Genomic DNA, 27,751 nt, shown 5'->3' on the forward strand with positions numbered 1-27,751 from the left:
GGTTAGGGTTTAAAAAAAAAGGTGGGGGTGGAATCTCCACAGTATTTCAAGAATAAAGGATCCTTACTACAGACAAAGCTTATGATGTCTTAATGCTAACAACTTCACAAAAGTCAAATTGGCAGTGATCATACATTGTCAGCATATGTGAAGTCCCCTGAGACCACAAGGAGATCATAGCTTCACTTACCTGGACTTGTTCTCTGACAACTTCAAGCCTCTGAAGTCTTTGATCCTCTGTAATCCCAATAGAGTCCCAGATTTCTCGAAGTTGGTCCAAAGCTTTATAGAAATAAGTCATTGAGTCCTCCACCAAGACTTCACTAAGCAGAAAAAAGAAAAATAATGAACCTGTCAAATCAACCAGTCTAGACTGGAAGCAATATTTATAAAGTCAAAAAATAAAAATAAAAACCATCACACCAATGTAATTCTGATCACATGAATAATTTACCATAATTTAGTCTCCAGGATGTTCCCCCAATAATAATGATTTGATAAAAGAATTATCCAAAATAAGAATCAACATTGAGACTGAAGTTTACAAAGCATTTTATATGCAAATTTATCATGATTCTCACAATGATCCCATGGAGTAAAGTTATTTTATAAATATCTAAAACCAAATTATAGTCCTAAATAGATTAAATAGTTAATGGATATAACCAATAGTCTCCAAAGAAGCACATATATGAATGGTCATTTGAAAGATTGTTCCTGGGTGACTAGGTGGCATAGTGGATAAAGCACCGGCCTTGGAGTCAGGAGTACCTGGGTTCAAATCCGGTCTCAGACACTTAATAATTACCTAGCTGTGTGGCCTTGGGCAAGCCACTTAACTCAATTTGCCTTGCAAAAATCTAAAAAAAAAAAAAAGATTGTTCCAAATCACTAATAAAAGAAATACACATCAAGATATCTCTGGGGTTTCACTTTATGCCCAGCAAATTGGGCAAAGATGACAAAATCTGGAAATATGAAACAAAAGGTACTTTATTATACTGTTGGTATCTTTGTTTCTACTAGAGCTGTAATTTGGTTCAAAATTATGGAAACAATTTGGAATTATGCTTTTGAAACAATCAACTAAAATGTTCATACCCTTTGACCCAGAGAACCCATCACTAAACATTTATCTAAAGGAAGTCAAAGATAAATTAAGGTTCTATAAGCACCAAAATACTGATAGTAGCATTTTTTGGTGGTAATAATGAACTTGATATGAAGCAGACGTCCATCAATTGAGAAATGAATATCCAAACAAATTGTGATCACTGTAATGTATATTACTTTTTTAGAATTTACTTTCTTTGCAAGGCAACGGGGTTAAGTGGCTTGCCCAAGGTCACACAGCTAGGTAATTATTAAGTGTCTGAGGTCAAATTTGAACTCAGATCCTCCTGACTCCAGGGCTGGTACTCTATCAATCACACCACTTAGCTGCCCCCTTGTGATCACTGTACTGAATTATTATTGTTCAATAAGAACAAGAACTTAGAGAATCATGGGGAGACATATTAACTGAATCAGAATGAACTAAGCATCACCAGGAAAACAACATACATAATGACAATAATGTTAAACACAAAGAACAAAAAAAAGAATATTATGTAATTTTAATGATATAGCTTGGCTCCAGAAGAGACTTGAAGAAATGCACCATCTTTTTTTTTTTTTTTTTTTGCAGAAATAAAGGATTATCATTGTGGAAAAGTACAACTACTGTCAGACATTACTGATATATTGATTTTGTTAAACTTCTTTTCCTCTCTAAAAAAAAATAAAAAATAAAAATCATAGGTCCCTAGAGGTAATCTCCCTGGGCAATCCCTTTCCATTCAACAATAAATCAGAATGGTTTCTGAAGATAACTAAGCATTCTATAATCTTTTATATGACTTGTGTTGAATCATCTTTTGTATAGCTATCTATCGTGTTAGTAGATAAGTAAAAAATATTTGCAAAGTTAGAATGAAATAGAAAGATATATTGAGATAAAAACAGTTATATATATATATATATATATATATATATATATATGTATGTATCCCTAGTAATGAAAATAAGGTGGTTCTGGAAAACAATTGGCTATATCAGGAAGATCATAAAACTATCTATACTGTGACCTAGTGATACCATTAATGAACATCTACCCCCAAGGGATCAAAAACAAAGAGAGGGAAAGATCTTATCTATTTGTCTTCTATCAATCTATCTATATTGCTGTTAAAAATATTTGTGTGTATATTTATCACAACCTTTTTTGTGACAGGGAAAATACTGTAAACAAAGTGGATATCCATCAGTTGGAGAATGATTGAACAAACTGGTATAAGAATGGAACTGAATATAATTGTGCCAAAGGAAATATCTAAAGAATACATAAAGATGGGGTGGCTAGGTGGCACAGTGGATAAAGCACTGGCCCTAGAGTCGGGAGTACCTGGGTTCAAATCTGGTCTCAAACACTTAATAATTACTTAGCTGTGTGGCCTTGGGCAAGCCACTTAACCCCATTTGCCTTGCAAAAAAAAACCAAACCCCAAAAACCTAAAAAAAAAAAGAATACATAAAGACTTAAGAATGCTAAAGAAGACAACCACACTCACATGTATGTTACATACCTTAGTCTGCTACTTAGCTCATTCCCATATTTAATGACATCCTACAAATTCTAAAGAAATACAGGGACATGGTTTGATTTTCCTAATTACTAAAATTGCAACCCCATTTGTATCAATCAAGTTGCTCAAATCTAGTTTGTTACACTAAAAAAAGTAACTAGAAACTAGAGAAAGAAAATTAGAGTAGTAACATACTTAAGTATATTCTAAATGTCTTAATCTCCATGATTTAGCATAGTTAATACTAAAATCACTGAACACACACCTTATTACAAATTAAATAAAAATGAAAAAGAATTAGTATTTAAAATATTTTTGTTATCACAGCTATAGTCATCTCAAACAAATTACTTCTAGAAACATGTTTCTGAGAGAACATAAAGTAAATCTCAAAAGACTAATTACAAGGGACTCTATTGTCCAAGATTGTTATTAACACTTGGATAATTCAAAGAAAAGACTGGGGTAGAGCTGAGTAAGATGGGATTCTAAAAAGTAAAATGGTGTAGCAAAAGATAAAAGAAAAGGAATTATCTTATAAAATGAGAGGAAAACTACAGTGGAATTAGATGGGAAAGGAGGGTTGGTAGTTCTAGAAACCTACTCTCCTGGGGAAGGATTAAAGAGAGAAAAGTCTTTTAAATTCAGAAAGAAACAGGAGGGCATAGGGAGGAAACTGAATTAAAGGATACGATACAAGAATAGGATAAGAGAGTATATAGAAGGTGTGTAGATCTATGGGGAGTAGGGTATAGAAGAGAGTACAAGGGAAGGATGTTTGGAAAGGAAGTAGGATAAGGAATTGGAGGGCAAGGTAGCTAGTAGAAGTAGAGGAGTAAAGAGGGGTGACTGATTTCAGGAAATGTTATAAAAATGAAAGCTGCATACAAACTATATATATATATATATATATGACTATGCAAATGTCTATGTATCTGTGTATATATGTGAATGGATGTATATAAGCATGATATATATGGGTTTATATGTGTGTATGTGTGAGTATGTATATGTATGAGTATAGATTTTGTATATTAATATAATTGTAGCCTGGGGGGAGAAGAAAAGGGGGGAGAAAGGTAAACAGTTCATAGCAGAGAATAGAAGAAAACCTATAAAGAAAAGATGGACAATTTTGAACACAAAGTATAGTATTTATTATATAGGCTTTCTTGAAATGGAAATTTTTGTTTTGTATTATGAATCCTCTCAAGTTTTGCTGAGCACATAACAATTTTTTCTTATTTTATATGTAAATGTTAAAAAATAAAAATTGAAAAAAAACATTTTCATCATTCAGTTCATTCTAGATCTTGAAGTTTCTCAAGGATCTTCATATTTCTATTTAAGATTGATTTGATGTTTTATTCTTCATTTTCAAAGAAAACCATAAAATCAGTGAGGTGAAGCCATGACAAGCACATAAATTGGATTTGAATGAGGGAATTCTGTGCTAAGTTACCAGCCTCATCTTCTCTTTCAGAGTCAATTAGGTCCAGTGTCCAGATATGAATCAGGACAACTGGAGATGGCCCTGGATGAGAGGCAATCAGGGTTAAGTGATTTGCCCAAGCTCACACAGCTGGTGTCAAGTGTCTGAGAATGGATTCAAACTCCAGTCCTCCTGATTCCAAGACCAGTGCTCTATCCACTTCACCATGTAGCTGCCCCCTTCTTAAGATTAGAGTTAAATTCAGTCTTCCTTGGAACTAAGTTATGTTATTTTTTTTGCCTCTTTTCAGGCCTAACAGGAAATATTATTTATAGAATATACTATAAACAGTTAATTCCTTAGTCTCTTCACAGAATTCTATTTATCTTTCCTTAACATAACAGTTAAGGTAGTTCTGAAGAAAGTTTCTCATCTTTCTGTCTTCTCCAGTTTTTATCATAAATTAATGATGAAACATATTCTCTCCCTAGTTCAATCAGGAAGAAGCTCTAAAAGACAGTTGCAACTGTAACTTTCCATCTTAAACCACAAATTTGTCTTCTCTCACCTGTCACTATTCTATTTGGCCCTTAAAGGTACAGGATCTATTTATTCCTTTTATGGAAGAAATTAGTGAAAAGAAAATATACAGGATGAACTGATTCAAAGAGAGATGAGAACCAAAAAAAAAAAAAAACAACACTAAAATTATGCTAAAAATAGTGTAAAGGAAAACATCACCAAAAGACCTAAGAATTATAAATAATTTGATGTCCATTCTATTTTTATCTTAATAGTATTTTTTCAATTACATATAGAGATAGTTTTCAATATACTTTTTATATAATATAAATGTATTTGTTTATTTTTCCAACTACATGCAAGGATAGTTTTCAACATTGTTTTTTGTAAGATTTTGAGTTCCACATTTTTTTTCTCTCTCCTTACCCTTTCTCCCCTCTCCCAATAATCTGATAAAGGTTAAATATGTAAAACTATCAACATTCATTGTTTTTGTTTTTGTGGCCAGTGGGGTTAAGGGATTTGCTCAAGGTCACACAGCTAGTAAATATCAAGTGTCTGAGACCAGATTTGGACTCAGGTCCTCCTGACTCCAGGGCCAGTATTTTATTCTCTCTACCACCTAGCTGACTCCAGCATTCAATTTTGTAAAATTTTCTGCCTCTTTTCCTTCCTCCCTCCCCAAGAAAGCAAGCAATCTGATATTGGTTATATATGCACAGTCCTGATAAACATATTTCCATATTAGTTATGTTGTGAAGAATAAGAACAAAAGAAAAAAATCCATTAAAAAGAGAAAAACAAAAAAATTTTAAAAACTGGAAATAGTAGGCTTTGATCTGCAATCAGATGCTATAGTTCTTTCTCTGGATGTAGATGGCATTTTCCATCACAAGTCTTTTAGAATTTTCTTTGATCTCTGTATTGCTGAAAAAAGCTAAGTCTATCACAGTAGATGTTGCTGTGTACAAAGTTCTTTTGGTTCCCTTCACTTCACTTAGCATCAATTCATGCAAGTCTTTCCAAGTTTTTCTGAATTCTGTCTACTCATCATTTCTTAAAGCACAATTGTATTCTATTACATTCATGTACCACAACTTGTTCAGTCATTCCCCAGTTGATGTACTTTCCCTCAGTTTCCAATTCTTTACCATATGGTATCCATTGTCTAAATCTGATACTCTTTAATTCTATATTTCTGATAAAAAATTGGTCTCTTAGCCTCTAATAGTTATAAATCTGAATGTTATCTCAGTGTATAAAAATGACAGTCTGCTGTTTCAAGGTTTGTCTCCTACATCTAAAATGTTGAGTTGACCTGTGTCAATACAACTGGTCACTTCAGTGATATTATCAACAAATTCCTTGACCTGGATCAACAAACCACAAGATGAGACATCTCAGATGAAGAGAGCAATCCTATGGTTATTTGTAAACATTTCCTCTCCAATCAAAGTGGGATTCTTATAAATAGAAATTTTTTTTTTAGGTTTTTGCAAAGCAAATGGGGTTAAGTGGCTTGCCCAAGGCCACACAGCTAGGTAATGATTAAGTGTCTGAGACCCGATTTGAACCCAGGTACTCCTGACTCTAGGGCCAGTGCTTTATCCACTGGGCCACCTAGCCACCCCCATATAAATAGAAATTTAAAGCAACGATTATAAGTTACGAGAGGATCATATTGTAGAACTATGTCCGTTATGTAAAATCTCATTGGTTACTTGACTCAGTTTTATGATTCTTTGTCCTTTCTGTATAAAATGTCCCCAAAATTTTGTATCAGTTTTTGGCATTTGTAAGGATACCATCCACCCATGGGTTATTGGTATGCTCTTAGAGAATAAAACTTCATTTATAAAATTAATTTTATTATTTCATTCTTAGCTGAAGAAAATAATGGTTAACACCATTCTCAACCCCAGAAGATTTATAGTAAAACATGCCTCTCCTTCTCAGCAGAAAAGTAATGGATTATTAGTACAGAAACAATATATTACCAGACAATGATGGCTTATTTTGGTTAACTGTACTTCTCTATTATAATAGAGGTATCTGCTGGGTGGGGGTGCAAGATTTCCTAGGATAGTAATAACAATGTAAAGGGGAAAAACACTTCAAAACTCAAAGAAACTAAGAAATGTTATGCTAGACAGTGTGCTATTGAAAAATACATATATCCTAAATAAAAAAATACATATGTCCCAAAATTTAAAAATTATACATCATAAAAGGTAAATGTAGAATTTTATTCTCCTCTGATGGGCTTCTTGTTTGGGAAAGAGCATTTTCATCAATTTTTCCTCCTTTGGTGTAAAGCAGGGCTGTCCAATGTGACTTTTAAAAGTTTTTATTGAAACAATAGACAATACATTTTGAGTTGCCTTTTTAGTGAAAGTTCTGCAATAACTCGACTTTATTTCCTAAAGCATTTAGAGACACCACTAGGGTCTGCATAAAATCATACTGACAGCTGCAGCTGCATTTTGGATTTACCTGGTTTAGAGAATAGCTCAGAAGACACTTTTGCAGTTTCCCCAATCCCTCCCACCCCTGCTCTCTTACTTTTTCTGTGTAACCCAGAACTTCTTTATTTTTTTCCTCCCTAAGGAAGGACTCTAATGCACCTCAACAAGAAAAATTCCACCAAACTCTGGAAAAGTGCCCTATCTCATCTTTCCTGAAGAACTTTTGCTTTAAGTAGTAGGCTCAATTTCTGTCCTACTCCTGTTATTTCATTTTGTACTTATGAACATTGAACCTAATCATATCGCTTCTATCTTGTGTCTTTTTTTGCCTGACTATGGTATATATGTTTTATTATTAGGAATTGCTAAAACCAAGTTGCTAATGGAAAATAGTTAATTGGCTGAGCTAAATATTTTGATGAAAAAATGATATTTACATTTATTTATGAGCTAAAATTTCTACAATGTGATCAATACACATTTTAATTATATATGCTTAATATATTTCTATACCTGCTTTCATAGAAATATTTCTGATAATATCAGTCATTGCAATCTGCCAAGACACACAATTTCCAAATTTAAGAGGTATGTGCACAGTCGAAGCATGAAACCATGAGAAGAGTTTTGCGAATGACAACTTATGAGGGATTCAGTTTCCTCATCACCACAAGGTAGCTTTAAGGTTCTTCTAGCTCATCAAGCTGATTTCAGGCAACTTTGTCAGATGACAAATACTGGTCTATGGACCTATCTGAAGGCTAGTGGAAGGTGATGGGGTCTACTATATCAGACTTTACAGTCCTGGTAAAGTACTATGTTACTACTCTCTCTGGAGTTGACGTTTATCCATTTTGCTCTTAAATACTTACATATTTAAGTACATAGCAAGGTCATTCAACCTGAGTTGCTCAACAATCCTCCTCAGAACTTGTTAGTATCTTCCTATATTTTCTCTTCTATCTCTCCTGACTTGGAGAAGTGGCTTCTTCCTTCCACCTATACCTTTGATAATATCTACTTCCAATTCCCTTAATAAATACTCTGCTCAATTAGTCATAATTTTTCTTGCATCTTTAATCCCTCCCACCTATAATCACTCTCAGGTCTCCTTGGAATTAAAAAAAAAACTCATTTGCCACTATTTCAAAGTCCAATGATTTCTGAAGGTCTGAGAAAATGTACCTTTTTCCTTTGGAGACTATGGATATGTAATATTGCATACACCACTGTCAGACTTGGTTGGTTTTGCTGAACTTTTTTTCTTTTTTATTCTTTGCTACAGGGTATGGATTGGCTGGCTAGGGATGAAGATACTTTGGAAATAAAGGTGATATAATGAACACTCAAAAAAAAAAACCCCAATGGTCTTCTTTTAAGGACCTCATCCTTCTAACACAGTGGCATTATTGACATCTCCATTCTTCTTAATATTTTCTTCTACTTTCAGTTCCTTGACACCAAATTATCCCAATTCTTCACTTCCTCCTGTTCCCTCTTAGTAATGTAGATATTGATCAAGCCTAGGTGTGCAGCTTTCTATTTATTTTATATCCTCCATTCCTACTATAATCTTTCACTAAGCTCTTATCTCCAAACTCCAGATACACATTTCTTCAAAGAATTTTACTATTTTAGTAAGAAGGAATTTTCTTCTATGTGAAGGATTAATTCCAACTACAAAATTCTCAAGAGTTAGTTATGCTTGTGACAGATAATGAATATCTAAATTTGGTATTTCTTACCTACATATTACACAAGCATTTAAAACAATCAATACATCCAAAAACCTGACTAATCAACTTACTCCCAAATCTGGCTCTTTCTCCTGACTTTCTCACTCTCAGTCTCATACCATACTACAATATACAGGGTGTCCCAAAAGTCATAGTAGTTTTAAACTGACTGAAGCTTAAAATTGCACTAAAATTTTAGGGCTCTATATAAATTTCTACTCTCTTCCTTGCTCCCTACATCCAAGCAATCAACCACCATACCCTATTGATTTTAACTCTAAAATATTTCCTGTCTGTCCTTTTCATTCCAACAGTTAAGGTCCTCTTATTTGGAATATTACAAAGCTTTGTAACAAAACTCCCTGCCTCCAATCTATCTTACAAACTGTTACCAGATTAATCTGCAGAACAACAGAAGGATAGGACTGAGATGGGAATATGCTTAAAAAAAGAGAGAGAGAGAGAGAGAGAGAGAAAAACAACAAAAAAACCCCATTATCCAATGGTTAGAACATGATCTAGCAAGTTCATCAAATCATTATGCAATAAAAATTACATTCACTAATGGGCAATGAAAAACAGATTAAAAATTAATTAGAAACTAAATAATCTAATCCAAAAAATTAAATGGATCAAAGAACAAATCATAGAAATAAGCAATAATTTCATTTTAAAAAATGACAATGGAGGCAGCGAGGTGGTGCAGTCGATAAAGCACCAACCCTGGAGTCAGAAGGACCTGAGTTCAAATCCAGCCCCAGACATAATAATTACCTAGCTGTGTGATCTTGGGCAAGTTACTTAACCCCACTGCCTTGCAAAAAGACCAAAAAACCAAACAAATTACAATGAGACAACAAAACAAAAATTATAGGATGAAGTCAAAGTGGTACCTTGGGGAAATTTTACATCTCCAATTGCTTATATCAATAAAATAGAGAAAGAACAGATCATTGAATTGGTTTTGCATCTTATACTAGGAAAAAGAACAAACCAAAAATCCCCAATTAAACACCAAATTGGAACTCCTGAAAATCAAAGGAGAGATTAATAAAAATGAAAGTAAAGAGGAATATGATCCAGAAACATTAAATCCTGGAAACATTAAAAACCTCCTTTTCAATTTCTCTAAAATATTAAGAAATATTTCCAGATTTGTCTTTTTTTTTAGGTGCTTAAGATCAAGGAAAAATGGTCTTCCTTAAGGTCTATAATCTACTATTTCTGGTATGATGTAGCCTATTTATATATGCCATAGATCTTTCCATTGCCCTTATAGAGCAATGATAATAAATTTCAGTTCTTTAGAGACTAGGGTTCTATGACCAATAAAAACTCTGGAGAAAATTGATAAATATTAAAAAGAGAGGCCTTGGTTTCAAGGAGAATTTTGGGTCATTCAAATGACTTTGAAAGTTATAACAGGCATTCTAAACTATTCTTGGACTGTTTAATTTCTAGGCCCAACTTGGTGTCCATTGACCATTTTTGTCCAAGGTGTATAAATTGATAAACAGTTCTACTCTGATTTCATACTCTGGGCAATAAGCATTTTTCATCCTTTAGATTTTTTTCCCATGTTCATAATTAAGCCAGACTTATTCTGAGTTATCATGTATCTCAATTAGGAGGCTTTGCAAAGTTCAGAGGCTTTATAAAACCAACCCAACGTCATCAACCAACAGGAGCATCTGAACACAATCCTAGCTAGGAAATCCTCTTTTGAAGTGAAATCTGCAGTTGGATCACCTCCATGACAATCTTTAACACCTGTGGTAAGCCCCCATCTTCCTGACATTAACGATTAGAGAAAGTTATTGCACCTACTCTATAATATGCAGGGTTTGAGTTACTCTGCTTAATTTTTGTTGAATCAAACATCTGAAATACTTGACTTGCATTGAGAATTTCCTCTTTCAGAAAAAGAGAAGGAAATAAAGAGAACCAACCAAGTTTTAACATTACTGATAAAATTGGATCAGAAAAGGCAAGGGAAAAGTCTGATTTTTAAGAATATGACTCATATCAAAGCAAGTCAGATCTCCATACCACAAGCAGAAGCTCTTGAGAAACACTATTTCAGAAAAATATTCATTTAAACATTTAGGATAGTGTCTACAACTGTAAGTACTTAGAGAATGCTTGTTGACTTAACTCCTAATGAGCAGAAGGGAGAAAACCTGGGAGTTTGGGAGAGGTACAGTAGGTTCAAGAACAAGGAACGCAATAGAACCACAATATTTAATCAATAAAATTTATCAGTTGACTATTAAGAGGTAAAACATTGGTCAAGTCAGACTACAGGACTGACAGATGCATCTTAAGAAGGCCATTGCCTTTCTGGATGAATATGTATTAACTTATCAATCAAGAAGGTAAGGGGGCTCAAATCAGGGCCATATGAGGATTACTAAAAGAGCTGAAGATATTTGCCTAGAGAAGATTCATGGATCCTATGGTCATTATATTCAAATATCTTAAGGGCTGCCATATGGCAGAGAGATTAACTTTGATTTACTTAGTTACATAGACCAAAACTAAAGCTACAGATTTATCAAAAATGAAACGAGCTAGTTTAGGAGACAGCAATAAAAAGAGTTCTCTGCCAGTCGAGATCTTCAAGAAGAAGCTAAAGGATCCTTTTTTCAGGGATATGGTAAAGGAGCCTTGCTTTAGATAGACATCTCTGGCATCCCTTCCTGGCACAGGCCTAATTCAAATTTTTCTCTTCTCAGAAGCCATTCTTGGTACTCCTAAGTAATCACAGACCATTCCCATAGGGTTCCAATATAACCCTTGAAATAATACCCTGAGGAAACTAAATTCAGTCAACGAACACATATTAAGCACTATTTTTGTATCAAGCACTGTATGAAATTGTAGGGATACTAAGAAAGGCAAAGGACAATCCCTGCTCTCAAAGGGGTCATTATTCCCACAATTCCTGCACTGCCCTTTTCCTTTTAAATTCCCTATGATTGGGGTGGCTAGGTAGTGTAGTGGATAAAGCACCAGCCTTGGAATCAGGAGTACCTGGGTTCAAATCCGGTCTCAGACACTTATAATAATTACCTAGCTGTGTGGCCTTGGGCAAGCCACTTAATCCCATTTGCCTTGCAAAAACTTAAAAAAAAATTCCCTATGATTAGAAACCCCTTCTTCTTGCCTACTAAAAAGACCTGTCCATTCTTCAAAAGTAAAACTGTGTGATCTTGGGCAAGTCACTTAACCCTATTGCCTTGAATAAAAAAATAAAATAAAACAAAAAGAGGAAAAACAAAAAAGCCAAGGGACCCCTCTCCCATGAAGCTTTCATGGCAAACTCATGCTCACTGAGCCGCTGCCACCCCTCGCCTTTCCCCTCACAGAAGTCCAAGGGCAACGCTGATAGAATACAGAGAAGCAAGTCTCTTTCTTTCCACCTTTTAGCATTTATTAGGAGCTTACTAGGAGGCAGATAAATGGGGAGAGGGCTAATTTAGGGTCTCCCTCCAACCCGGGTACAGAATGCAGAGCAAGGTCCCATTCCGGGACCCTGCCGCCCAGGGCTCCCCTATGGACCGCACCTTCTCCTCATGGCAGCTGTTTAGGGCCAGGGTCTTTTCCAGGTGAGTTGAGTGCGTGTCCCAGGTTCCAATCCAATTCTGTCCAGCCTGGCCGTCTAGGTTCCTCGGGTCCCTCGAGGCCCGGCGCTAACTCTAACGTCCCGCAAAGTTTCCTAAAGCCCCTTTCTTTAGTCTAGTCCCTAATTCCCGGCAAACCTTCCACAAAAGTCCCTCCAGTCCCTGAACGAGCCTAAACTCCCAGTAAACCTTCCTGACAGTTGGTGCAGCCCTAGCAATGTTTCTACCTATTGACAAAATTTCCTGAAGGCCCACGGTCAAAGTGGGAGTGTCAGCATCATTAAGAGCCACGCTCCGGCCCCACGTTCAATGTTCCCAGGTGGGGAGGGGGTGGGGGGTGGACCCTCCTGAAATTGGCAGGCTCCTCCCCTTCTTCAGAGGGAGTAGTGGGAGGTCTCCAGCAATTTGGGGTGGATTCTGCCTGGAAAGACCCAGACCCGGAAAGCAGCAACTAAGATGAAGCATCACTTAGAGAAGACTGAGAATCTGTGCAAAAGGAAGATACTGTCCAGCTGAAGAAATAACCTATCCCAAGTAGTCAGGGAAGCAGGTCTAATAAAAGCAAAACGAAAGTGTTCTGACCGGATTCTTATTGGGATTCTGCTGATCTCTTCAGTGGAAACGGATTCAAATAGGACTTTAGCTTAGGGAGCTAGGGGAGGCTAGGGATGTGGAATGGTACATGAATGAATGGTAAATGAATAAATAAATAAGCCTTTATTAAGGCTTCCTGGGTTCTAAACTCTCTGGGATAAAAAAAAAGATCTATCTTCACAACATGACTTACATGGAAATATGTTTAACATAATAGTAATACATGTCTAATCCATATCAGATTATAGAATGTCAAGGGGTGGGGGGGAGAGAAGAGAGAGAGAGAGAGAAAATGTGAAATTCAAGATCTTACAAAAAATGAATGTTGAAAACTATATTTATATATTATATAGTTTTTATATTTATGTAAATAAACAAATTTATATTTTGAAAATAGATCTACTCAAAATCCCATAAGTAAAAAATGGCTTAGGTAGGTTTTCTGGTCAGGTTACCACTTTTTTTTTTGAGATTTTATTTATTTTTCCAAATACATGCAATGATAGTTTTCAACAATTTTTGCAAGGTTTTGAGATTCACATTTTTCTCCCTTCATTCCTCCCCCCCCTTGACCTCCCCCTGACAGAAAGGGAGCTAATATAGGTTATGCCTGTATAACTATGCTAAATGTAAATCTATATTAATCATGTTGTGAGAGAAGAATTAAGTTGAAACAGGGAAAAACTTTAGAGAGAAAAAAACACATAATACATAAGACAACTTTAAAAAAATAAGCTTTGCTCTTCATTTAAATTCCACAGTTCCTTCTCTGGATATGGATAGTGTTTTTTATCACAAGTGTTTTGGAATTGTCTTTGATTGATATTGATGTTTGTCCTTTTGTTCTCAAAGAAGACCATGACATCTGGGAGATGATGCTATGACAAGCACCTGAATTGGAGTGTATAAGGGGTGATGGGCTATGTCCATCCTCACTTTTTCCTCTAGAACCATCTGGATCCGGAGGCCAGGATGACTGAAGCTGGCTCTGGATGCAAGGCAATCAGAGTTAAGTGTTTTGCCCAAGGTCACACAGTAAGTGTCACTATCTGAAGCCAAATTCAAACTCCTGCCCTACTGACTCCAAGGCCAGTGCTCTATCCACCGCGCCATCTAGTGGCCTTCAAAGAACTAGTCGTCTGATTATTGTACTGCTGAAATAAATAAATTGATCATAGTTGATCATCATCCAATGTTACTGATAGTGTGTACAGTGTTCTTCTGGTTCTGATCATTTCACTCAGAATCAGTTCATGCAAGTCTTCCAGGCTTTTCTGAAGTCCCTTATGATTTCTTACAGAACAATAGTTTTCCATACCATTCATATACTATAATTTGTCCAGTCATTCTCCAATTGATGGGCATCACCTCAATTTCTAATTCTTTGCCACTATGAAAAGAACAACCTTAAATATTTTTAATATGTGAGGATTTTACCCTTTTATGTGATCTCTTTGATATAAATAGTACTGGTTTTGCTCAGGTTGCCACTTTTTAAGAAGAGCATTGATAAACTGAAAAGATATTCCAAATTCATAGTTTTCTGAGCCTCAAACTGAAGTCTCTCCTTTACTATATCTCTACATTTCATGGAATACTGACTTGGTCTCACCATTTTGGAAAGTAATAAATAGCAACAAATTCATGCTACAGGCAGAAAAATTTAAGAAAAATTAAAAAAACAACAACAAAATGCCCCTGACAAATTCAGGGGCAGGTTAACCATCTGTAAATAAGGGAAAGTTATAGAAACAAATACTCATTTACAATCAAATAGTCATAACATTTGCATTTATCAAAGGAAATTAAAACTGCATTTATGTTTTTAAAAAGAATAAACTGAATGGACAGTTACTGGTCTCCAAGGTCAAAGAAAAATCATAGACTCTCTCTTATGCCAAAACATTTCCCTCAAGATCCTTACCTTTTTTTATTATAAATGTCAGTTTTTTATTTTTTATATATTTTTAAAATTTTATTTATTTATTTTGAATTTTACAATTTCCCTCCAATCTCGCTTCCCTCCCCCCAAACCCTTCAGAAGACAGTCTGTTAATCTTTACATTGTTTCCATGGCATACGTTAATCTAAGTTGAATGTGATGAGAGAGAAATCAAATCAAGATTCTTATGTTGTAATAGCTTGGTAGCTATTGGTTGTAATAGCATAAGGATAGAATTTTGGGCCTCCAGCAAGGAAGATGAGTTCCAATAAGGTCTCAATCACTCAATCACTTAAGAGTTATGTGACCCTGACCAATCACTTTATCTCTGTCTGCCTCAGTTTCTTCCTGTGTAAAATGAGGATAATCATATTACCTATTTCCCAGGTATGGTTGTGAAGATGAAATGAGTTCATATTTATAAAACACTTTGTAATCTTCAAAGCACTATATAAATACTAGCTATTCACTCCCTCACCATATCTCCCCCAAAATAGTGCATCAACCCATTTTTGTCCTCCAACTCCCAAAACTTCAAAGCAGGAGAGAGTTTGGAAATGACTCTGGAAAGGTCTTTCATTTCAGACTGACTTCTCCTGACTTCTCAAATGATTCTCTCAGTCTTCCTTAATCTTAGCATCTTCCTTCTGAGATTATCTATAATTTATCTTTATAATATGTGTTGCATGCTTACAAGCATACATGTATATATACCTTCACATTTTGTTGTACTTAGTTGTGTTTGTAAATTGTCTTCTCCATTAGATTGTGAGTTAGTCCCCCCCTTTTCTTTCTATCCCCAGAGTTTAGCAGTGTCTAGCATAAAGCTGGTGATTTTTTTATCATTTTCTTTTTTAAGCATTCTTTTAAACTTTTGAATTTCATATTCCTTCCCTTCCTCTCAGCCTTTCTCAAAAGAGAAGGCAAATAATATATCAAATGTGAAATCAAAGGCAAAAACACATTAGCCATGTCAAAGAAGAAAGAAGGGAAGAAAGGAAGAAAAGAAGAAGCAAAGAAAGGAAATTATACTTCCTTTATCACTCAGAGTCCGAGCTCTCTCTCTCTATGGGTGGTTAGAATTTTTTAGTATGAGTCTTGAAATTTGTCTTCGATCATTGTATTGATCAGAGTAGCCAAGTCTTTCACAGATGATCATCATTACAACATTGTTGCTACTGTGCCCAATGATCTCCCATTTCTTCTTACCTTACTTTGTATCAGTTCATACAGGCCTTGCCATGTTTTTCTGAAACCCCCTTTTATCATTTCATATAGCGCAATCCATCACAATCATGTACTGTTCTACCATTCCCAAATTAATGATCATGCCCTCAATTTTCAATTCTTTGTCACTACAAAAATAACTGACATAAATAATTTTGCACAAATAGATATTTTTCCTTTTTCTTTGATCTCTGAGTTATCAACCTTGTAGAGAAATTGCTGGATCAAAGAATAAGCACAGTTTTACAGCCTTTGTATATAGCTCCAGGTGGTTTCAGTTCATTACTCCACCAATTCATTAATTTATCTATTTTCCCTCATCCCCTACTGTATTTGTCATTTCTGATAGGTTTGAGGAGATACCTCAGAAATGTTTTAATTAGCCTTTCTCTAATCAATAGTGTTTTAGAGCATTTTATCATATGACTAAAAATAACATTGATTTCTTCTGAAAACTTCCTGTTCATATCCTTTGAACATTTATCACTTGGCGAATGGCTCTTATTTTTATAAATTTTACTCAGTTCCCTATATATTTGAGAAATGAAGCCTGTATAAGAGAAATTTGCCCTTAAATTTTTTTATATACTTCATTGTCTATGATATCTTTTAGCAAAAATGTGCTTTCCCTGCTTATCTATTTTAATTAGGTATATTTTTGCTTTTGTTTTGTCTGAGATCATGATTGCTACCCTCTTTTATTTCAGCTGAAGCATAATAGATTCCGCTCCAGTGCTTTATTTTAACTCTGCATCTGTCTTTCTCTTTCAAGTGTGTCTCTTGTACTCAACTTATTGTTGAATTCTGGCTTTTAATTCATTCTTCTATTCACTTTCATTTTATGGTTGGACTCATCCTATTCACATTCACAATGATAATTACTGTGCATTTTCCTCTATCCTATTTTCTTCTGTTTAACCTTTTCTTTTGCTTTTAATCCTATCCCACTTTGAGTCTATTTTTCTTCTACTTTCTCTTAATCAACTCTCCCTTTTTGTCAGCCCCCCCACTTATTCACTTCTCCTAATACCCTAATAGATAAGACAGATTTCAAAATCCCACTGAATGTTGTCTAAGTCTGATACTCTTTAATTCTATATTTCTAATAAAAAGTTGTTCTATCGGTTTCTAATTGGGATTTGTAAATCTGAATATTAGCCTCTGACCTCCACAAATGTCTCTCCACTTATAAATCTGAACGCAGACTCTGTGTCTGTGTGAAAGTCTATTTTCCTCTAATTGCATCTACAAGTTGACTTTCACAGTTATGTATATAAAGACTATCCTGAAAAGGCAGGAAACTGGTCTGGTTATCTTTATTTTTTTTTAAAGGGACATTACTTTTATTTATTTATTTTTTTGCAAGGCAAATGGGGTTAAGTGGCTTGCCCAAGGCCACGCAGCTAGGCAATTATTAAGTGTCTGAGACCAGATTTGAACCCAGGTACTCCTGACTCCAGGGCCAGTGCTTTATCCACTGTGCCACCTAGCCACCCCTGAATTCTAATATTTAAGGAATAATTTTCTTCAATGAATTTTTTTCATTTTTTCATTTTAATTTCTTTTTTCATTTGACCAATCCTGTTATTAAAGAAGTCCTTTTCTTCAGTGAATTTTTGGGTCTCTTTTACTATTTGGTGAATTCTGTTTTTTTAATTCTTCCAGGAATTCTTGATGTCCTGGGTCCAATTAATATGTTTCTTTGAGGCTGTGTATAGAGCTGTTTTCACATTCCAGTGTGGATGGTGAAAATGATTTCTCTTAATGACTTGAGATTCCACTAAGGGGGCTGTAAAATATTTGAGCCTCAGCATATTTACTTTATTGCTATTTGTGAACTGAATTCTAGAGAACTCCCCCACCCAGGAGAATTTTGAATTTTATAATTTTCCCTCTAATCTTGCTTCCCTCCCCCCAACCCCCACAGAAGGCAGTCTGTTAGTCTTTTCATTGTTTCTATGGTATACATTGATCTACGGTGAATGTGATGAGAGAGAAATCATATCCTTAAGGGGAAAAAAATAAAGTATAAGAGGTAGTAAAATTACATAATAACATTTTTTTAAAAAAATTAAAGGTAATAGTCTTTGGTCTTTGTTCAAACTCCACAAATTCTTTCTCTGCATAAAGATGGTATTCTTCATTGCAGATACCCCTGAATTGTGCCTGATTGTTGCACTGATGAAATGAGCAACTCCATCAAGGTTGATCATTGCTCCCCATGTTGCTGTTAGGGTGTACAATGTTTTTCTGTTTCTGCTCATCTCACTCAGCATCAGTTCATACAAATCCCTCCAGGCTTCCGTGAATTCCCATCCCTCCTGGCTTCTAATAGAACAATAGTGTTCCATGACATACATATACCACAATTTATTCAGTCATTCCCCAATTGATGGACATTCACTTAATTTCCAATTCTTTGCCACCACAAACAGGGCTGCTATGTATATTTTTGTACAAGTGATGTTTTTACCCTTTTCCATGATCTCTTCAGGATATAGACCCAGTAGTGGTATTGCTGGTTCAAAGGGCATGCATATTTTTGTTGCCCTTTGGGCATAAATCCAAACTGCTGTCCAGAAAGACTGGATGAGTTCACCGCTCTACTAACAATGCATTAGTGTCCCAGATTTCCCACATCCCTTGCAACACTGATCATTGTCCTTTCTGGTCATATTGTTCAGTCTGAGAGGTGTGAAGTGGTACCTCAGAGATGCTTTAATTTGCATTTCTCTAGAGAACTTTTAATTAGGAGGTTTTATTCTGTTCAGATTCTGAAAGTTTTGTTACCTCTTGATATAGAAAGTAACAAGGGTACTTGCTTTCACATTTCAGACATTTATTAAGCACTTTTATTTTTGTCTGCAGACATAGGTAGCTTTTTCTATAATATACATATCTAAGTGACAATAGACCCCCTTATTTTTCAAATGTGGAAACTGGAGGTGGGGAGTGAGAAATGTCTGATGCATGAGTTAAATGTTTTATTTATAGAGCTCTACAAATTCAGTTTCCTGATTAGAAAATATATATTAAATTAATTCTAAGGTTCTTCCAGGTCTAAACTCTATTTTTATAATACCCTATGATATTAAGACTAAAAGTTCTTCTCTACCAGAAACCCTGATGTTTTGTGGTCCATTCTATTTCCTTTTTTCCAAGGGCAGATGTTCTTCATACCTGTTCCATCTTCATAAGAGAGGTACCAGTGGATTGACAATAAACATGTTGAAAGAATTTAAATTGTTGCTTGTCCAAGAGGACCATGAAATTAGGGGTTGATGCCGTGATGTGCAAGAGAACTGGATTTAAGTGAGAGTGACGTGCAAAGGCACCAGTGTTACTCGCTGCCCTAGAGCCATCTGGGTCCTGGGTTAGATGCGGATCAGGTACAACTGGAGACAGCCCTGGTTACAAAGGGAGATCTTGGCCTTTTTAAGCTAAGGTCTTTAACGGGTCTCAGTGTCACCGAAGCATCACCCATTCAGTGATTTAGGTTAGGTAAGAAAAAAAAATGAGGCATTTGACATAGTCAAAAAAAAAAAAAGTCGACCTAGGAGGAAAAGACCCTCAAGATGTCTGGCCAAGGGCGGCTAAGTGGCACAGTGGATAAAGCACCGGCCCTGGAGTCAGGAGGACCCGGGTTCAAATCCGGTCTCAGACACTTAATTACGTAGCCGTGTGGCCTTGGGCAAGCCACTTAACCCCACTGCCTTGAAAAAGAAGCTTAAAAAAAACAAAGACAGCATCGTGTCATTATTCATCGGCGATTTGGGCCGTGAGAGCTGGAGGCCCTCACTGGGCGGCGCGCGGACAGCGCGCACGCGCATGCGCCCTCGGGTCAGCCCGCGGCCCCGCCCCGGAGCGCCGCTTCCGGCCAGCAGGGGGCGCCGCGCGCGGAGGCCGCCGCCCGGCCCGTTGGCCCAGCATGGAGGGCCCGCGGCGGCCCGCCTGGTTCGGGTGCGGTTTCCGCGGCTTCGGGCAGGCCCTGGGCTCGGAGCGGGGGCCGCGGAGCAGCGTGCTCGGGCCCGAGCCGCTGGTGCTGGACGACAGCGGAGAGGGCGCCCCGGGCGTCCTGCGGGTGCGGCCGAGCTGGAGCTTCACCGGCTTCCTGACCAGTGAGCGCGGGCGGGGCCGGGCCGGGCCGGGCGGGGCGGGGGCGGGGCCGGGCGGGGGCGGGGGCGGGGCCTGGGCGGGGCGGGGCGGGGGCGGGGGCGGGCGGGGCCGGGCGGGGCGGGGCCGCCGCTGCCCGCCCCCTGCCCTCCTCTCTGGCCCCTCCCTTCTTTTCCTCCTCCTCTTTCCTCTTCCCCCATTCTCCTCCTCTTCCTCATTCCCCTCCCCCTCTTCCTCTCTCCCGCACCACTTCCCCTCTCCCTAATCCCCTTTTCCCTCCAGCTCCACTTTCCCCCTCTTCCTCCCATCCTCCTTGTTCTTTCTCCCTCCCCTCCCTCCACTTCTTTCTTTCACCTCCTCCTCCTCCTCCTGGCCTCTTCCTCCTCCTCCTCCTCCTGGCCTCTTCCTCCTCCTCCTCCTCCTGGTCTCTTTTACCCTCTCTTCCTCCCTCCACTTTCTCTTTTACCTCCTTCCTTCCTTGAGTCTTTTACCCCAAGAGCTTCCTCCCCATTCAGGTGCATAACTTCCCTGGTACAAATCCATCCCAGTGAAGCTCACCAACAGACCCTCCTTTTCTCACACACACACACACACACACACACACACACACACACACACACACCCCTAGTCTTATCACCTTATTGCTTCAGCCCATCAGCCCACAAGTACACAGCTCCATCATACACACACACACACACACACACACACCCTAGTCTTATCATCTTATTGCTTCAGCCCATCAGCCCACAAGTACACAGCTCCATCATACACACACACACACACACACACACACACCCTAGTCTTATCATCTTATTGCTTCAGCCCATCAGCCCACAAGTACACAGCTCCATCATACACACACACACACACACCCTAGTCTTATCATCTTATTGCTTCAGCCCATCAGCCCACAAGTACACAGCTCCATCATACACACACACACACACACACACACACCCTAGTCTTATCATCTTATTGCTTCAGCCCATCAGCCCACAAGTACACAGCTCCATCATACACACACACACACACACACACACACACACACACACCCTAGTCTTATCATCTTATTGCTTCAGCCCATCAGCCCACAAGTACACAGCTCCATCATACACACACACACACACACACACACACACACACACACACACACACCCCTAGTCTTATCACCTTATTGCTTCAGCCCATCAGCCCACAAGTACACAGCTCCATCATACACACACACACACACACACATAAAAACTTCGCTGGTTCCTCACCATTTGGGCAGATGGGAGATGGCCTGTAAGACTGCAAGATTTCTCTTTTACTTTCTCAGAAAGATTGGGTGGGAAATTATGTTCTTGTGAAAGATTAGTTTATGAGAAGCAAATCCTTGACTGAACTTGTATCATATTTGGTCCCAGAAATGTTCATGGAACGTGTTCCAAGTGTTCTTGTTAGGGATTTGATACAAAATGCAATATAGGAGTCTGGAAAACCATTGACTGTTCTCTGTGGGTTTTATCAGTTCATCTCACACATCCTAAAATGGTCATTTCTGAAGTTGTCTATGTGAATGGACAGGGTGAAGAGTAGAGGGAAGATGGGGTGCTGGCAGGGTCTAGCAGATTAAACCAGAGGAATGGTGGTGTTGCAGGGAGACCACCATAAGTGTGGCAGACAGATTATCAGGGATAGATGAGTCTGCGGGTGCCATAATTTTCTAGGGAAATCTCTGCCTTTATAGAGCTCTTTAATTTTCATTTGTCCAGCACACGTACATACAAACCCCATCTCAATGGACACCACTCTATGACCTAGAAGGCCCACTGAGCACAGAGGAGCCAGCTGCTAGCCCCAGGCACAGATATTTCTTCCTTTCCAGGAGACGGGCGCCTGGTGCTGTCAGGCTCTGTGAAGGGTCAGTTGTCCGGCTGCAAGGACTTGCTGGCCTCAGAGCAGCATCTGCTCATTCTGCGTACGGACGTGGAAGGAGCTCCAGTGGAGGTGCAGGCCTGGGCTGCAGACTCTGAGCTGCCAGAAAAGCCCCTGTGGACCCGACCGATTCTGCAGCAAGGAGGCTGGGAGGAGTCTGGGTCTGGGGATCATGGAGGAGGCCCCCTGGACTCTGCTTTGCTACCCTTAGTGCCTGACTCTGGGTGGTATGTGAGCCCCAGGAAGCCTTTCTTCCTGCCCCTGTCTCCTGAGCTGCAGGCCCGCCAGCTGGTGCTGGGGGCAGAGCATGTCCTGCTGCTGGGAGGAATGGGTCAGGTATACACCTGGGGCACAGGCAGGTAAGTGGAGGGATCTGGTCAGGGTGGGGGCAGCCCCATGCAGAGATCTCTGAATCTCTAGTTTCTGTCTCTCTTTGCTCAGACTTGGGCAGCTGGGCCACGGGGCCCTGGAGGCAGAGCCGGAGCCCCGGCAGGTGGAGGCGCTTCAGGGCCTGGTCATGGCCCAAGTCGCGGCTGGCGGGTGGCATTCCCTCTGTGTGAGCGGTAAGCTTCCTTGTCCTTGTTCCTTTGGTACCTTGAGCCCTTCTCTCGACCAGGTATAGATCTCCCACCCTGGAAAAGGGACAGTGTCCCAGTCTGTGACAAGTCTGTCATGGGGCTTTCTAGGGGGTACACCAAGAATGATAACCTTCTCCTCTCAAGGCCCTCCTCAGGACTCAGGGCTTATCAGTGGAGTTATACCCCTGCGTCTAGGAGGAAGCTTCTCCTTCCAACCTGCAGATTTCCACTGTCCTTCCTAACCAAAGAGATTCCTATTCTTCCTCATCTAGATCATTGTCCATGTCTTTGGCAACTCAGGGAGAGATGAGCCCAACTCCCGTGCCACAGGACATGTTCCCTGAATGAATTCAGGAATGCTGTGGAATGCATGAAATGCTACGTTATATAATATTATTTCCTTGTCAGTCTTAGGCAGCTAGGTGATATGCTGGGTAGAGCAGGGGAGGAAGATCTGAGTTCAGATTCAGCCTCAGATGCTTAAATAGTTGTGTGACCCTAGGTAAATCACTAACTGTTGTTGGCCTCAGTTTCCCAAGGCTGTTGTGAGAGTCACATGAGTGTTTTGATGTTTTGATGCATTTTAGTTCCCTCTTTCTTGCCTGTTCTTGACCCTGGGCTTGCTATAATTTGTTACATAATCTTGATGGGGACCTCACTACTGCAAGGTCAGCCTTTTAGGCCTCCCTGATGTATGATCTCACCCCCTCAATGATTGATCCAAACTGCCCTCCCTGTACAAGTTCCCAAAGCACCCACATTCTCTCACTCTTCTTTCCCTCTCAGCTCCCATCACTTAGACGTCTTCTCCAGTGGGGACCCGTGTCAACCCCATTCTCTCTCTAGTCTTGTCTCTCCCTGACAACCAACACCTTCCTTGTTGCCTAGAGAATGGCTCATATCTCTCCCATCAAAAAAAAAAAATTCTGAGGCGGCTAGGTGGCACAGTGGATAAAGCACTGGCCCTGGAGTCAGGAGTACCTGGGTTCAAATCCTGTCTCAGACACTTAATGATTACCTAGCTGTGTGGCCTTGGGCAAGCCACTTAACCCCATTTGCCTTGCAAAAAAAAAAACCCTAAAAAAAAAACCCCTTAAGCGATCCAAGTTGCTTTAACATCCTATTCCTCTTCTGTTCCCTCTTCTAAAATTCTCTGTAGTCTAGCCTCTAGCTTCATTATTCATCAGAAATTTTCCCTCCAAAAGTTGTCTTTAATGTTTTAATTGTGGAATCAAATGGTTTTTTTCTCAGTCTACATTCTCATTGATCTCTGCAGCCTCTGAGCCTGCCCATCACCCTCTTCTGAATTCTCTTTCCTCTCTAGGTTTCCTAGGTGATCCTACTCTCTGCTGCTCAGGTCATATTCACTAGCCAGGCAAGTCCCCTCAGTCTCTGTTCTGGACCCTCATCTTCTCTCTCAGTCCTGCCTCAGTTGTTGACTTCATTGACTCTCATAGATTTGAGATTCATCTTGGCAGAACCTTCTCAGGTCTCTGTGTCTAGCCCTTGCCTCTCTAGTCTCATGTTACTAGAAGCCACAGTGGCCTTCTGGACATCTCAAATTGGATGTCCTGTAGGCATTTTGATACTCAACATGTTCAATATAACTCATTATCTTTTCCCCAAATCCTCCCTTCTTCCTAATTTTCCTGTTGTTGAGGGTGCCACTATCCTAGTCATGGCTTGCAATCTTAGTGTAATCCTCAACTCACCTATACTCAGTACATTCATTTTATTTGTCTTTGTAGCACATGCACCATCTTCATTCACATAAGTTCCTTCCCTTCATCATCTCAAACCTATACTATTTTTTTGTATTTTTTTTCTAATCACATGTAAAGATAGATCCATACTTTTTCTCCCTTCCCCTCCCCAATACAGCAAATAATCTCATATAGGTTATAAAAGAACAATCTTGTTAAATATATTTCCATATTAGTCAGATTGTGAAAGAAAAATTAGAACAAAAGGGAAAAAATCATGAGGAGGAAAAAACAAAAATAAATTTTAAAAAGTGAAAATGGTATTCCTTGGTCTGCATAGTTCTTTCTTTGAATGTCTTTTCCATCACAGATGTTTTTGAGCTGTCTTTGAATATTGTATTGCTGAGAAAAGTTGTCTGTCATCACACAGTGTTGCTCTTTATGTGTACAGTGTTCTCTTGGTTCTGCTCACTTTACTCAGCATCAGTTCACTAAGTCCAAGTTTTACTGAAATCCAGTGACTCATGATTTCTTACAGGACAGTAGGACTCCATCACATCCACTTGTTCAGCCATTCCTCAGTTGATGGGCATCCCCTCAGTTTCCAATTTTTTGCCACCACAAAAATAGCTGCTATGAATCTTGTGCATGTGAGCCTTTCCCCCTTTTCTTTGATTTCTCTGGGCAGAGATCAAAACTAGTAGTGCTATTGCTGGGTCAGAGTATGCATTTTTTTTAGGCTTTTTTGCAAGGCAGTGGGGTTAAGTGGCTTGCCCAAGGCCACACAGCTGGGTAATTATTAAGTGTCTGAGGTCAGATTTGAACTCAGGTCCTCCTGACTCCAGGGGCAGTGCTCTATCCACTGTGCCACCTAGCCGCCCCCAGAGTATGCAGTTTTATAGCTCTTTGAGCACAGTTCTGGGTCAGTTCACAGCTCCTCCATCAGTGCATTAGTGCCCCAGTTTACCCACACACAACCTCTGCAACACTGATCATTTTCCTTTTTTGTCATATTGACCAATTTGACTTGGTATGAGCTGATACCTCAGAGTTGTTTTAATTTGCATTTTTGTAATCAAGAGACTTATCTATACTATTACAAAAGCTTTCTGCTTGTCTCCTTGCCTTAGGTCTCTGCCCCCTCAAGTCTAGCCTTCACTCAGCTGCCCCTGAGGTCCCTGGAGGATCCCCTCAGCTCCATTGACTTCCTCTTACCTCCAGAATTAAATATCAAGTGCTGTTTGACATGTAAACCCCTTGGCAACAGCGTGGCTCCTTCCTACCTTTCCAGGCTTCTTACCCAGCTACTGCAGCTTCCTGGCTATACTGCAGACAGAACACGCTGCCCTTCGGCGCTGTCACTGTTCTTTATTCCTGGCTGGCTCCCCTGACCTCCTTCCTCACCTCCACCAATGGCCTTTCTTGAGGAGGCCTCTCCTCTGATTCTGCCTTTTGTTTACACTGCCTAGGTCTGCTAGGTGCACAGCTGAGTTTCTTGAGGACAGGGTTAGTAATATTTAGCTTTAGGACATAAGGCTTAGCAAACATTTGACTCTTGGTGGAGGGACTGCAGCTAGAGTCCACTACCACCTTTCTATGAAGTATGAGCTCTAAAGAAATTTTTTTTCCCCAGAGGCTGGTGATCTCTATGTCTGGGGCTGGAATGAATCTGGGCAACTGGCACTGCCTTCCAGAGCCCTTGTGGAAAGAGAGAAGACAGTGGCGGGTGGTAAGAGGCTATATTTTATGATTGGCCCCTTTGCTTTGTTTCTTTCATTCCGGTCCCCCATGGTGCCCGTCACTGTGGCATCTCTAGTTGTCCTTGCACCACCACAAAATTCACCCATCCTCTTTATGAGTCCACAGCAGACACTGAGCATGCCTTTGCCATTGACTGACTCATTATACTGAGGATTGTCTGTTTGTCCCTGAGCTTCTGGGCTCTGCCCATGCAGTCCTGAAGGAAAGCTGCCAGCCAAGGATGGGGATGGAGACTCTGCTCAGTTCATATCAATCCAGCCTTTCCCCGCATTGCTGGATCTTCCCGGCAGCTCAGAGGTCAGCCAGGCCAGCTGTGGATCCCGCCACACTGCAGTGGTGACCCGTAAGTGAGACTGGCTCCGGGAGAGGTCAGTGACCGCAGCCTTAGCAGGCTTCATCAACCCCAGGCTGAGCTGGGAGGCCCTCTTATAGGTCCAAGCCCAGGCTTGGTCTGTTCACTGTTGACCAGTGAAAACTCCCCTCCTCCATAGCCTCTTGACATCTTGTCCATGTACATGATTCTTCAAAAGGGGACAAACTATTGGCTGACTGTTACATGCCTCTATAGGAGAGAGTGTGGTGACCACCTCACTTTTGGTGTTTGATTGTAGGAGATGGTGAACTCTACACTTGGGGCTGGGGTAAGTAAACCTCACCTGAGGAAAGCCAGGGAAGAAGTATTGAAAGAGTTCATGCCCATAATAACAAAGATGAAGGCCCTGAAGACCAGTGTTCATTACTAGGGAGGGGAGCCAGGAGGTCTGTAGCCAAGTTCTCTGCTCAAGACTGGTCAGTTCCCCAGGAGCACCAAAGACAAATGTCCAAGAAAAGGCAGGAACCTCAGAGCCAGGAGGCACTTCCATGTGGATCTGTTTTAAAGAGAACTAGAGGAACATCTTTGGCTTTTCCCAGGGGTTTTCAAGTACCTCTAACCACTGGGTGCTAGGCTTACGTATGGTTCTCAGGGTTATCAGTGGTAACTTGCACTAACTCCCTCTCCTGTTATGGGATTGGGGTGGGGAGGTGGCAACAGGGGCTCAGAGGCTAATGAGAGGGAGTGGCAGAGTGCTTCTGTTTTACTCCAGGTAAATATGGACAACTTGGTCACAAGAATACAGCCAGTTTGGATCGGCCCCAACGTGTGGACTATTTCACAGACAATCTGCTCCATGTGGAAGCTGTGATCTGTGGCCCGTGGAACACCTATGTGTATGCTGAAAAAGGGAAGACTTGACTTAGCCAACTGGACAAAACCACAGTGGAGCTGAAGAATCCGGGTCAATTATGTGTACCCATGTCTTCATAGGTGTAGAAAACAAATTAAGGGGAAAAGGGTGGAAAACCTTGCCCTTGTTTATATCTGTATTGATATTGGCAATCGCTAGCAAGCCAAGCAATCAACAGGTTCTTAAGATTCCTTAGAACTAGGGATGCCCTAAGCCAAGTTACCTCTAAGGCCAACCCTAAAATTTGTTTCATTAAAAATCTTGAAAATAAACTTTTAGGTCAAATAA

The 27,751-nt window shown here is 39.5% G+C and overlaps 2 protein-coding genes across 5 annotated transcripts in view; one reads left to right on the forward strand and one right to left on the reverse strand.

The window, feature by feature from the left end:
- The window catches only part of LOC141522719 (protein regulator of cytokinesis 1-like), a 44,040-nt gene extending 24,045 nt beyond the window's left edge, over nucleotides 1-19,995 (reverse strand). Inside the window, exons 1-2 of the mRNA XM_074236210.1 lie at nucleotides 19,910-19,995; nucleotides 191-323 (exon numbers count right to left, since the gene is read on the reverse strand). Of these exons, the coding sequence (XP_074092311.1) occupies nucleotides 191-323; nucleotides 19,910-19,995 (219 nt within the window). The remainder of the gene's footprint in view (nucleotides 1-190; nucleotides 324-19,909) is intronic.
- Nucleotides 19,996-20,022: 27 nt separating this feature from the next.
- Nucleotides 20,023-27,751, forward strand: RCCD1 (RCC1 domain containing 1). 4 transcript variants are annotated; one of them, XM_074234058.1, is made up of 7 exons: nucleotides 20,023-20,283; nucleotides 22,146-22,554; nucleotides 22,637-22,758; nucleotides 26,110-26,205; nucleotides 26,410-26,580; nucleotides 26,849-26,878; nucleotides 27,323-27,751. In XM_074234058.1, the coding sequence occupies exons 1-7, from the start codon at nucleotides 20,094-20,096 to the stop codon at nucleotides 27,469-27,471; spliced, it is 1,167 nt and encodes a 388-aa protein (XP_074090159.1). In that variant the 5' UTR covers nucleotides 20,023-20,093; the 3' UTR covers nucleotides 27,472-27,751. The 4 variants fall into 4 exon arrangements, with proteins under 4 accessions (XP_074090159.1, XP_074090161.1, XP_074090160.1 ...); XM_074234060.1 differs by having other exon boundaries at nucleotides 26,432-26,580; nucleotides 27,323-27,381; XM_074234059.1 differs by lacking the exon at nucleotides 26,849-26,878.

The sequence above is a fragment of the Macrotis lagotis genome, chromosome 4 (genome assembly GCF_037893015.1).
Source record: "Macrotis lagotis isolate mMagLag1 chromosome 4, bilby.v1.9.chrom.fasta, whole genome shotgun sequence".
In the NCBI taxonomy this organism is placed as follows: Eukaryota; Metazoa; Chordata; class Mammalia; order Peramelemorphia; family Peramelidae; genus Macrotis; species Macrotis lagotis.

Coding starts and splice junctions, on each gene's coding strand:
- RCCD1 (XM_074234058.1), top strand. CDS start 20,094: ATGGAGGGCCCGCGGCGGCCCGCCTGGTTCGGGTGCGGTTTCCGCGGC. Junction 20,284..22,145: donor CTTCACCGGCTTCCTGACCA/GTGAGCGCGGGC, acceptor CTTCCTTTCCAG/GAGACGGGCGCCTGGTGCTG. Junction 26,581..26,848: donor CCACACTGCAGTGGTGACCC/GTAAGTGAGACT, acceptor GTTTGATTGTAG/GAGATGGTGAACTCTACACT.